General features: G+C 59.0%; 1 protein-coding gene across 1 annotated transcript; it reads right to left on the reverse strand.

Annotated features, from left to right (window-relative positions):
* Positions 1-5,341: 5,341 nt before the first annotated feature.
* Positions 5,342-11,438, reverse strand: P3H4 (prolyl 3-hydroxylase family member 4 (inactive)). Its single transcript, XM_024553978.3, has 8 exons — positions 10,862-11,438; positions 10,526-10,678; positions 10,244-10,415; positions 9,414-9,542; positions 8,397-8,542; positions 7,655-7,738; positions 6,092-6,236; positions 5,342-5,762 (listed from the first exon to the last, which is right to left on the reverse strand). The coding sequence occupies exons 1-8, from the start codon at positions 11,339-11,341 to the stop codon at positions 5,740-5,742; spliced, it is 1,332 nt and encodes a 443-aa protein (XP_024409746.2). The 5' UTR covers positions 11,342-11,438; the 3' UTR covers positions 5,342-5,739.
* Positions 11,439-12,277: the final 839 nt, after the last annotated feature.

The raw sequence follows: 12,277 nt of genomic DNA on the forward strand, positions 1-12,277 counted from the left end.
TGCCCTCAGGGTTGGGCTGGGGGGACTTGCTCAGAGTGACCCCTGAGCCCGGAGAGGACACTGGCTGTTGCAGAAGAGCCTCTGGGCCCCTAAACTCTTCTGGCAGGAGGGGGCACCAGCATCCCCTAGAGCAGGAGCAGGGTAGAATGGTACGGGCCCTGAGGTAGGGGTGCTCCTGCCTCTTTGAAGCCCTTTGTCCAGGGGAGGAGCCTGGAGGCCGGAGGCTGCCCAGAGCCTGGGTCTAGGCCTTTGGGTGTGTGCCCAGCCATGGGGCGGGGGGGTCTTAATTATAGAGGTAGCTCCAGCAACACTTCACTGTAACATGGGTAGGTGGGGAAGGAATGTTGAAGGGAAAACAGAGAGCCGGGAAAACAGAGATAGGGGCAGGCCAGAAATAGCACCGGCCAGGGTGAGATACCAGGGGCTGGCAGGGGCGGAGGGAGCAGATGGGGAAGGTCAGGACCTCCCCAGGGAAGGGCATCCTGGGTTTGCCCTCCCTTGCCATTGCCCCCCCCAAGGTGCCATTCCAGGACCTCAGGAGCCCAACGGGGTAGGCTGAAAACATCAGGATTGTATTCTGGTCCTGGGTCTCCCCAACTCTCGGAGCACCCCTCCCCCTCCTGAGTGACTGGGTGGAGGGAGGAACAGGGGAAGCCCTGCCACCTGAGTCACCCCCTTCCTGCTCCTGGCCTGGGCAACTCCACGCACAGGCTGACACTGCAGGGCCCCACCCACCCCGCCAGCCTGCCGCCCCTCCTTCCCCACAAACCAGGAGAGATGCCTGCCCTGACAGGTGCCCTTGCAACAGAGAGGCCCCCCTACACACACACACACACACACACACACACACACACACACACACACACACACGCACATCACAGCAGGACTGTTTTTTCTCCCCCACCTGTCAAAAGTCCTCTAGAAGGAAAAGAAGGAATGGTCTAATGGGTCTCCTTCCTCAGTGGGGAAACCGAGACTGGAGTCAGGAAATGAATGAACTTCCCTGAAAACCACACAAGCACATTCCTGCTGGGCTGGGACCTGAAACTTTGTATCCTGCCCACCAGCTCTCCCCTCCAGCTCCCCTCAGGGGTCTAAGTCACTAACCTCCCTTCACTTCCTCTAAATCCTCTAAAGCCTGAGCAGACACCTCCCAGAGCCACAGCCATCGATCACGCACAGACCCTTCCCCCAGCTCCCTGGCCTCTCCCCCCGCTGGTGCCCCGCGCCAACCCCAGAGTGGTGGGGACCAGAGTCAGGACTTCCCAGGTCTGGCCTGGTACATTAATCCCATCTTCCCCAGGCCCCTCCCTGGGCCGCCAGGGAATTTGAGAGTTGAGATCCTTGAATATTTCATCAGCACTTCAACCTCCAGTTTAGGAAGCAGACAACTTAGAGCTCATAGTTAATTTATGGCCCCAGCAGAGAACCTGGAAGTCATGAGGGGGTGGGGGTATGGTGAAGGCTGGACCCATCTGTGAAGAGGGTGCTGGAGAGAAGCCAGCTCCATTCAAAGTGTGTGTGAGGGGGTTTGGGCGAGAAACCAGGGACATTTCCACTTTTGAGTATACCAATATATTATCAAAAATAAACTAGTTCATCAAAATAATTGTGCTAAAGGTTGAAGCCATACGACAAGCATTTTCTGCCTTCATTCCTGTCCCTGTGTCTGTGTAACTTGGTGCACAACTGCATTTGGAGATAGTAACAGGAAGGTCCCCTACACCCACCCAGGCCAGGGAGACAGCAACTCCCTACTTACATTGGCTAAACCTTGAGCCTTCCCAATCTCTTCCTCTAGGAAGGCCACAAGGATTTAGCCAAGTGGTTAAGGGAAAGGGGAGGAATCTCCAGTGACCACCTCTCACTTGGCTGCAGAAACATAACGTCACACTTCTAAAAGGAAAGATGGGCGGATGGAAAAGGTGACCTGAAATGGAAAATGTCCAATTCTCTTGGTTTCTTCTTTGGGGGAGACTTATCTTAGTGAGTTCTTTCATGGATTCAGAAGACCAAGTATATGTGTGTGTATGTGGTGGCGGGGTGGGGTGGAGTGGGTAAGCCAGCATGTGTGTCCTCCCCCTTGCCTCAGTTTCCCCACCTGAGTCACGGGCATGACAGATGCTCCCACACCGAGGGCTGTTTGGGGGACAAATGAGATGCTATCGGGCACCTGGCGCCAGGTGGGTCCCAGGCCAGTGATGATTATGGGGTGATGAGGCCGGCCTGGGGTTTAGGTTGGGCTGAGTGGGTGAGTGGCCCCAGCCCCCAGCACACCCCCATGTAATCCCCAGTCACCTTGGAGCTTGACCCCAGGGAAGGGGGCTGGGCAGGACTGGACCAGCCTACCTTAGTGTGAGCCCTGGCCCTGGAGGCCCAATCTAGCCTCTCAGGGCCTCAGTTTCCCCATCTGTGAAATGGGGGGCATGTGCCAGAGCTGTCTTTGGAGAGACACTGCAAGAAGAGGCCTGGATGAAGCCCTCAGCGTGGGGAAGCTGTGGGCGGGTGGGGGGGGCTGGGCCCACCATTGCTGGGACTCCCCCAGTCAGGCTCTGCGGTTGGCCCCAGCCTTCTAAGACAAGAGGGTACCGTTCTTTGTCCCCAGGGGACTCTACTTTCCCAGAGAAGGGGGACAAGAGGGTAAGACTTCAAGAATTCTTTCTCAAACCTAAGGGGGGGGTTTCTTCCATTGGAATATACTGGAATTTGGGGGAAGGCCATGGGACTCCCCCCACCTCACTTGACCCTCACTTCTCAGGACTCAAGAAGAGGTCAGTCTAAGTGACTCCAGAAACTCTGTCCCCAGGCCCCCTAACACCCCACCCAGTCTCAGGGGGCTGACAATGGGGGCAGGACTGGCTCTGGGAACAGGCCCAGAAGAGGGCCCTTGCCTGCCTTTCCTCCCTCCCTCCCTCCCCTTTTGGAACTCCTTGTCTCCTGAGGTAAGCCGTGGCAGTGTGGGCCTTTTGTCTCCAGGTCTGGCTCTCACCTTCCTCTCTTTGGCCCCAGCGGACAGCTGAAAATGGCAAGGCCAACACCAGAGACCCGGGTGGCATTCCCACCTCTCCCTCCCTTCTCTGAGCAGCATGATCTGGGGAGAAAAGGTTCAAAGTCAGCTTGGCCACCACCCTCCACGAGGAACCTTGGACAAGCTGCTCCTCATTTCTCCCTCTGTTGCAAGACTGTTTTGGGTATTATAAAGAACCTGCCAAGCGTCTAGCCCATAGTAGGCACTCAACACATGGTAGCAGTGACACTCTCCTTAGGAGGGGTCTTTCTGGGTCCGGGACACCTCCGTGGCACCTGACTCTGGCCTTTTTGGCCTCTCCCTAACCTCCTACCCATTTTACTGCAGATGTCATGACTGACGGGGCGCTGGGTGGGTACCAAGTGAGACAGATGTGGCGCAGGCAAGCGCGTCTGGGCTGGGTGGGGCCGCAGATGGGCTGGAGGGCCCGAGAGCACCCACGCTGGGACTTGCTGGGACTCCGTCTCACCGGTTTGGGGAGCTGGCCCAGCTCGGGGAGAGGCTGGCACGGGGGAGAGGGAGGAGGGGCTGACGCTGCCTGGGAAAGAGGAGCTGAGTATGGCACTCTGGCTGGGAAGGCCTGGGCTGATGCCCTCTTTGGGGGACTGGTGCCTGGAGAGGGGCCAGGCTTGTGCTCCCAGGGAGTACCCTCATTACACACACTGAGAGACGCCTTTCTCAGATGCACACTTGGACGTATGCATCAACACACTTCTAAAACTGCATCCCGTCTGTCCTCCCCATCCTTGCACTCAGCTCTATTTCTCCATCTTATGTATCTCATGTATCTTTTAACATTTATTGTTTACTGCCTGTCTCCCCACTGGAATGCAAGCTCCACCAGGGCAGAGTGCTTGGCCTGCTTTGCCCACTGGTATATGCCCAGCACCAGGGGGTGCTTGATAAATACATTCTGAGTGAGTGAACGAAACCCCCTAGATTCATATTCACAAATGCACAGGGATACTCAGGGACGCATGTGCAGAGACACGCTCAGTCACACTGCCGCGGAGGATGTTCTGACACAGGCACATACACCCAGCCTCGCACAGCCACAAACATGCCAACACGCAGACCTTTGCACTCCCGCACACCAGCACTTTCAGATCCCACCCACCCATTCCGATTCCGAGGCTCCTAATCACACAGGCACGCTCCAGCACATCCCTGCTCCCCACCCTCTGAAGTGCCAGCCCCAGAGGACAGCCCCTCCCAGCAAGAGGGGGCAGAGCCCTGCTAGGAGCTAACACAGCAGCTCGAAAGGGGTGGGGTTGGGCTGGGCCACCCTGGCACCTGAGAGCTCTCAAGAGACACTACCACTGCAGGCCCGCCTACAGGAGGGAGGATGGAGGGAGAAGTGAGGTCACCTTCAACCCGTTGACCCCGCCCACCTGTGCTCCAGACTCAAGACTCTGGCCTTCCCACCCTCATCTGGGGTGGGGTAGGGAGTTCTCATGGGCCAGAGATGGGCAGGGCCCAGGCCAGGTCACCTGGCACCTCTGGGGAAGTAGGAGTGTGGTGGCTGAAAACTAGGCTTCTCAGCTTTAGCTCCACCCTACAGTAACAGAGAAGGCTCCTCTACCAGCTGGCCCGTAGGAGGCCACAAACTGGGAGTGGGGCAGCACTGCCACCTGGCAGGCGTTGGCCCAGGGTCCCTTCCCAAAGAGGCCCCCTTTGCCCCTACTCCCCCATTGTGGAACATGGAGGGGACACTGGTGAGTCACACGGCCGGGCAACAGCCACCAGACATCCCTCTCACCCCCACATTTCTGGACTCTCTGCCCCACTAGAGTCGAGACTGGGCAAGACAGCCTGACAGTCCCGCTGCCACCACGAAGTCTCAAGTCACCAAACTGTAGTCCTAGGGCTCCTCTGGCCGCAGAGAGGCTGGCTGTGTTGTGGAGAATCGGCAGAGCGGGCAGGGAGTGCCCACTCTAACTCCAAGGAACCTGGGCCAATGCCTGGAAAGTAAAAACCGGAAGTAAATGTCCTTGGCCCCTTCCTCTCACTCGCACATTCCACGAGGGAAGCAATGCTGAATTAACTAGGAACACACAGGACATCCCATCTGAGAAATCTGCAACTACTCTTCCCAGGATTCAAGGTGGGACCTGCGTCCTTACGCCCCCTGGTGGCCAGTTGCAATGACAAGTGTGGCTCCTCACAGTCGCAGACACCCAGGGTCTGCAGAGGCGACTGTGTCCCCTCACCAGCCTCCATGTTTACAGATAAGGGGAGATGGGGGCAGAGGGAGTGAGGGAAGGATTTGCACCCTCACCACACAGCCCAGGAGAGAGTGGACCCGAGGCCCTGTTATTCAACAAGAAACATTTATTGAACACCCACAGTCAGTGTGTCAGGAACCGCCGCCGGACTACCGGTCCAGCATTCTCCATGAAGCCAGCTGCCCCTCCTCTGTCTCTGCAGTTTGAGCTGAGACCCCCAACAAGGAGGAGCTGGAATTGTCTCCCCCAGAAGTTCACTGGGAGGAGGACAGGCTGCCAGCCGCTGTCCTGGGGTCCAGCGACCTGGCAAGGAGGCAGGAGGGGTCCGTGGAGCGGCACTCACAGGTGGGACCGGATGGCGCCTGGTCAGCTATGTCCATTTTACGCTTTTAATAAATACTTCTTGCTGCCGTGCAGGCTGGTGAGGGTGGTCCCGTCAGTTCCTGGCTTCCCGAGCTCTTGAGAGGTGCAGGGATGGTCCTCTTCTCATGCGAGTTCCGGCTCCGGCTCTGCAAAGGGAAGGAAAGCATTGTGGTGAGCCCCCACTCACTCCCAGCAGGTGTCTGGGTGCTGTCCTGTGGGGAGGTGGGGCAGGCAGCAGTAAGGCTCCCCAGGACCAGGTCTCAGTTGGCTCCTGCTCCCAGGAAGGATGCCACCCCCCCCCCCCCCACAGAATGGGTCAGGGGTTGCCAACAGCCTGGAAGCCCCAGGGGAAGGGGGTCCCAGCATCCGCAATACATGTTCCCCTGCCTCTATAGTCCAGTGCCTGGATCCTGCGGTCCCCCACCTCCACCCCAGGCTGCCTCCCCACACTGCCACCACAGTTCACGTCACTGACCGGCCTCAGCCTCATCGCCCTTGGCATCCAGCTCCTGCCACCAGTCAGCATAGATGCCCTCCTCGTAGTCGCCCTCCCCCTCAAACTCGGCATCAGATGGGTGGTCCTTGGGCTCCAAGGGCGCTTCTGTCTCCTCCAGCTCCATCTAGAGCAGCCCCGGAGGTGGGGGAGAAACCAGATCACAGAGGGCACAAACCTGGGTCAGCTCCCACCCTGGCCAAGAGGTCCTCCCTCCCGGTCTCTGTCTCAAGATCTCTGGCTGGAACAGTGCAAGGGTTTCACCCACGAAGTCCTCCTCCCAAGCTGTTCCCTCCTTGAATAGGTACCTGGGGCCCCACCAGCAAAGATTCAGTGTCAGCATAGCATCACCCCCTCGCCAGCCCGCCTTTTAAGTATGAATACCCCTTCAAGAATGCCACTAGTCCGTGCACACCGTCTGCTTGTGCTCTTCCCAGCCAGGGACGCCTTTACTGCCCAGTGCGTGAATAGCAGCTCTTGTGTACCCCTCTGGCCCCAGGCATCAGCTCCAGGATGCAGCCCTTGTTATGGCCCTGGCTGGGTCAGGGGGTCCTCTGGGGCCCCTGTGCTGACCTCTCCCACAAGGAGAGGGATTTTGTGCCTCTCCCTCCACCCCCACTTAGGAAAGGGACTGTGCCTCTCACCAATTTACCCCGGCCCCAAACACGATGTCTGGCAAACAGCACGCATTACAGCAATCAAAGTGGCCACTACTTGCCGAGCACCTACTACAGGCCAGCGCTGGACTAAGTTCTTTACAAACATGATCTCATTTAATTCCACCCACAGGCTGTGAGATGTGCATTATTCTCCCTGGTCAATGGAGGAAGAAATGGAAGTCTGAGGGCTATGTGAGACTTGGCCCACCTGGGAAGTGGTAGAGCCAAGTCTGGCTAGCACCAACCTGGATGCTAAGAGTGGAGACCCAGTCCCCATGTTCGAAGAGGGGAGCGTGGGTGCCAGAACAAAGGAGGGGGTGAATAAAGATGCCCTGAGCAGGAACAGCTGAGAGAATTTAGTTCTCAAACCCTCACTCAGAATCCATGTAACACGCTGTGGTCCTTCCTGGTGTCCTGCACTCATTCCTTCACTCAAACTCAGTTTCTGAGCACCAGCCCTGTCGTGCCAGCTGCTGTGGGAAAGCTGGGAGTAACCTGGTCCCCCGTCCTGGAGCATAGCTCTCTAGGGGATGGGCCGGAGAAGGGAGCCGGGGTGGGATGGACTAGGACTTCGAGTGAGTCCGGGTCCAGGGAGGCACGGAGGGTCAGAGTTGGCATTGCAAGCCCAGAAAACACAGCCAGGGCATACGGCAAGGGCTTCCTGGAGGAGGCACCCCCTGAGCTGGGCCCAGGGGAGGCATGATTCAGACATACAGGGAAGGGGCACGTGAGCAGGGAGACAAGGGCAGGTGTAGATAAGGGACAGAAGAATCTCTCCTGCTTCACAACAGCTGACTGCCAGGCTGAACTTTGCCAAAGTGGCCCAAGGAAGACCCAGTGGTCTCCATCCTCCCCGCCCAGCCCTGGAGGGCAGGGGGCCACTCACCTCATCATCTGACTGCAGGTACATGTACGAGAACTCCAGCAGCTCCCGCAGCTCAGACGTCTGGTTGTGGTAGAACGTGGCCTCCTGGGAGGAGGGAAGGACAGTGAGGTGAGCTGGACCCTGCTGCCAGATGGCGGAGGAGCCAGAGCTCCTAGGACGTGGGTTCTCTGGCCCTTTCTCAGCTCAAGGAGCCTGGAACAGATATCAGCTGTCATGCTGATTGAAAAATCAAAGCTGCTGGGAGTGCTGGGTTAAGAAGGATTCTGAGGGCTCCATGAGAAGGAGCTCCTCGATTGATGAGCAACGTCTGCCACTGACAAGGAAACGAGCAAGGGCACCACGTGTCCCCTACTTGCCAGTGTTGCCCTCAACCCCCCAAGGGGTTTCTCAGTTGGTCCAGGTTGGGGTTCCCTGGGGAAGAAGAAGGGCAAAGGCCAGTAGTGAGGATGATGAGGGTGGAGAGGTGAGTAGGCAGGAACGAACAGGTATTTCTATACCTCCCACATCCCAGGCTGTGCTGGCAAGGCAGGTAGTACCAGCCCCATTTTGCAGGTGAGGTAACAGATTCAGAAAGGGTCAGCAGTGTTCCCAGGACCATGTAGCTGATGGGGCTGAGTTCAAACCCAGGACTCAAATCGCAACCCACATCTTTTCTTTTCACTTCCCATCCTGCCTTCCGAGGAAGCCAGACATTTTTATCAAACCACAGGGTCCCAAGAGCGCCTTGAAAGGCGATGCCCACCTCCCGGGGCTGGAAGTCCTCCTCCTCCAGGCCCCAGCGAGCCCGGTGGAAGCGGTAATACACCAGATTCTGCTGCATGACACTGTCCTCAGGGTCGAAGAGCATGTAGCTGGCGGCGCTGCGGGCGGCCTGGCGGACGTCGTTCACTGCAGACAGGAGAGGGGTGAGGGGTAGCCCTGGCACCGCCCCACCTCCACCTACCCACCCCCACCTCCCGATGCAGTGCAGCACCCTGGCCCCCCTAGCCGTCTTCCAGAACACCTGTGGGCATCCCACCCCACCCAAAGGTAATACAAGCGAGGATGAATTGGGCACTTCCTGCATGCCAGGCCCTCATTCAAGACTCAATGTCACTGTCACTCTCGTTTTACAGACAAAAAAATTCAAGGCCCAGAGAGGGTGGGTAAACGGCTCAAGCTCACACAGCTGGAGAATAATGTCCCTGGGGAATTAGAGGCCCTCAACTTCTTAGCGAACTGGACCCAGGAAGGGTCTCCTGGCCCCTTGGTCCTCAGCCCCTCCACTCCGAGTGCAGCCTCTGCATCGTGGCCTCTCTGCATTGCAGGAACCCTGGAGACTGGCCATCCCAGCCCTGCTTGAGGCCAGGATCTCCCTCAAATGAGGAAAGCTTTAAGTCCTGGTGCCACTTTTTATTAGCTATGTGACTAATGGCCCCTTGCCCTCTACGAGCCTCAGTTTCCTCATCTGGGAAATGGGTCTGGTAATGGCAGCTGCAGGGGGTGGCCAGAGGATCAAGCGAGAGAGAAACAGATGTGGCAGAGCTTTGTAAACTGTCGAGTGCTTGCAGTTGTTGGCTATCTAGTCATTTACTCAAGAGGCCCTGGAATCTCCCCCAAGGCAGCTCTCCATTCTCTCCCATGAGCCTCTCACCTGCCCCACCAGCGCCATCACCCTCCCACCACCCAGGGGCCTCAATTCTGAGGGAAGGCTTCCCGTGGCTCTGCGATGCTCCCCCAGTCTTGCCTGCCCCCGCCCCAAGCCCAGCAGGAGGCTCACACTTATAGTAGGCAAACTGCAGGTAGTGATACATGGTGGCCACGAACTTCTCCACGAAGTAGCCACCCACATTGGGGGTCAAGTTGGCCTCACAGTCCACCTTGCACTGCAGAGATTCCGCAAAGAGATCTGTGGGTAGGAAGCAGTGGTGAGACGCTGGCGGTGTGCTGAACAACCCAGACAGGGTGATGCAGATGCTCCAGACCCAGCTCTGCCTGCAGAGCCTGTTGCGATCACAGGAGGGCAGGAGGGCCAGAGAAGCGGGCAGCGGAAGGCTACCCTGGACAGGGCTGACTCACCACCCCAGCTTGGCTCTCTGAAGAGTGGCGGGTGAGGTTTAGAAGGGGGACTGAGGCCCAGATGGAAAAGCTCAGGAGAGCCCTTTTTGCTTCCCTCTGAGGTACCCCAGCAGTTAGGGACCCCCAGATATGTGATTTCTGGCCACAAACTGCTTTTGGTGCCAAGTGCTGGGCTGCTTCCCATCTCAGCCGGGCACCTTTGCGTTGGGCATCTCAGAGGTCACCTGCGTTGACCTCTGCCTGGGAAGTTTGTGAACTCAACCTCCCTGGATGCCTCTTGGGATGTCATTGCCTCTCTCCACCGATGCCCAGCACCTTGGACACCCGTGACTCGGTCCTTCCACACCCAGTGGCTGGGGATCTGTTCCATTGTCATGCTCCATGCTCTCAGAGGTGGGGGGTGACACTGACTTTTGACTACCTCCAAAGCTCTTTGTAGGTGCTCCATAAATGTGCTAAGGGGCCTGAGTTGCTCTGAGCAGGGCCCAGCGGTGGTTGGGAAGGATGCTCCCTGGGTTTGGGTGGGGGTACCTGCTATGGCAGGGTAGAAGTCCTTGAAGTCCACCTGCTCGTGGGCGCCCTCGCAGCCGGCTAGACACCGGGCAAAGACAGCCAGGTACTCGGCCAGGGCCCGCTCCATGTCCTCTGCGCTACTGCGGAAATCCCCGCTGTTGTAGAGCTTCACCGCCCGGAGGAACACGGCCTGGAGGAGAGCGTGGCGGGGGTTAGGGGAATCCAACACTCCCCTCCTCTGCCAGTCCTATGGGCGGATTAGGGAGGCGCTTCAGGGCCAGCCCTGCCCCCGCATCCCACCTCGTAGGGTTGCGCCTCCAAGTCTGTGAGGGGCTCCTCGGTCGCGTCCAGCAGCCCTCGGTAGTAGTTCAGATACTTGGCAGTTAGCTCGTGCTTGGGGTTCTTCTGGAGGAAGGTGTAGGCCGCGGCCAACGCCTTCTCCAGCCGATTAGCCTGTGGGGTGGGGACAGAGTGGGTCAGTAGGGCCAGAGCCCGCTGTCCTGTGCGCACAAGCGGGCTTGGGGATCGATGACAGCACCCGGTTCGCCGTAACGGACTGGAAACCCGACGCCGGCTGGGAGGGACGAGGCCCAGTAGGGCCCAGGAGCGGGCAGGGGACTCGGGGGTGAGACCCACCTTGAACTGCGCGTAGTGCAGGTACTGGTAGGGCAGGCGGCTCTGGAAGTCACGTAGCAGCTGGCGCGGCGGGTAGGGCACCTGGAAGGCGGGCAGCGTCCGTTTGCAGCGCCGCAGACAGGCGGCGCGCTCCAGGACGTGGCCGAACAGCCGCAGCTCGCGGGCCCACTCGTCGCGGTAGCCGCCGTCGGGGCCGGGCGCGGGCCCGAGGGCCGAGGCGGCGGGCGGCGTGGGCCCGCTGCAGTTCGCGTGGCAGAAGGCCTCGCTGTCCCGCAGCAGCCGGTGCAGCCGCAGCGCCGCTTCCAGGTAGCGCGCGCTCTCGCGCCAGCTCTCGCCTTCGTACTGCTCCAGCGCGTGCGCGTAGGCCGCGGCCAGCGGCATCAGGTCCTCGGGCGGGAAGCCCCGGAAACTGTACTTCTCGTACTGCGCCTCGGAGCTGCCCAGCAGCAGCCACAGCAGCACCCAAGCCGTCCTCCCCATGCCCCCACCGCGCCGGCCGGCCGGCTCAAGGAGCGGAGAAAGCTTCGGCGCCGGGCCGGCAGGCGGGCCGCCCGGGCAGGGGCCGAGCCCGCGTGCCCGCTGGGTCTTAGCGCCCGGCTCTGACGCAGCCAGGCTGCTAGTGGCCTAGGTCAGGTCCCCAGAGGGGCACAGGGCTGCGCCTCCCCTTTTCAGAGGGCTCTATGGTGTCCTCAGTTTCCTGCGTTGGTCCCCAGTGCTTGGGACTTCTCCTCGACAGATTTTGGGGGGCGCTTCCCACAAGGTTGGAGAGCCTAGAAAACTCCCCACACAAAGACAACAACCCCCAACCTTAAGGTCGTGAAAGAAGTGCCACCTCCTGCTATTCTGCCCAAACCCTGGGACCTAGTTTTCCGTTCATTGCAGCGCCCCTTCTGCACACGCCCCACGCCCAGTTCTGAAGGGCTCGCTCCAAGTGCTCCCCTAGCCCGCGCTGGGGAGGCGCACACCTGATTCCGTCTTGCGCACCGTCCACTCGCACCTCCTCCTCCTACTGGATCTCCATCCCACGTCAGAAAGTCCTTCTGGAAGTCCAGCTTTTGCAGGACAAATCAGCTCCTCGTGCCTGGCTGGAGAGGCCGTCCGTGGGACAGTAGGGATGGGGGACAGCCTCAGACTGTGAAGCCTCGCCAGCGCCCTGAAGAGGCTTCTGATTGGGGAGGGGGGGTGCCAGCAAGAGAAGCAAGAGATGACTCAGTCTGGCTTTAGGACCCCGGGGGCTCCGGAGGATTTTTTTTTTTTTTTTTTTTTTTTTTTGTTGGGAGTCAGCTCGGACTTCTCATCTTTCTGGAACCTCCCCTCCCAGCTAGGCCCCAGGTCTCTCAGGCCGGTGGGGGGAAGAGGACGGAATCTGGAGTTCTTTGTGATACATTCCTCGGTCTTCAACACTCTGGGCCTGGC

Source organism: Desmodus rotundus, chromosome 9 (assembly GCF_022682495.2).
Source record: "Desmodus rotundus isolate HL8 chromosome 9, HLdesRot8A.1, whole genome shotgun sequence".
NCBI classification, from domain to species: domain Eukaryota; kingdom Metazoa; phylum Chordata; class Mammalia; order Chiroptera; family Phyllostomidae; genus Desmodus; species Desmodus rotundus.

Bases quoted from the DNA above. Each gene is read 5' to 3' on its own strand.
- P3H4 (XM_024553978.3), bottom strand. From the start codon at position 11,341: ATGGGGAGGACGGCTTGGGTGCTGCTGTGGCTGCTGCTGGGCAGCTCC. The intron at 10,416-10,525 runs GTGGGATGCGGG...GCTCTCCTCCAG, and splicing joins TGGAGGCGCAACCCTACGAG to GCCGTGTTCCTCCGGGCGGT. The intron at 8,543-9,413 runs GTGAGCCTCCTG...TCCTGTCTGCAG, and splicing joins GCAGTTTGCCTACTATAAGT to TGAACGACGTCCGCCAGGCC.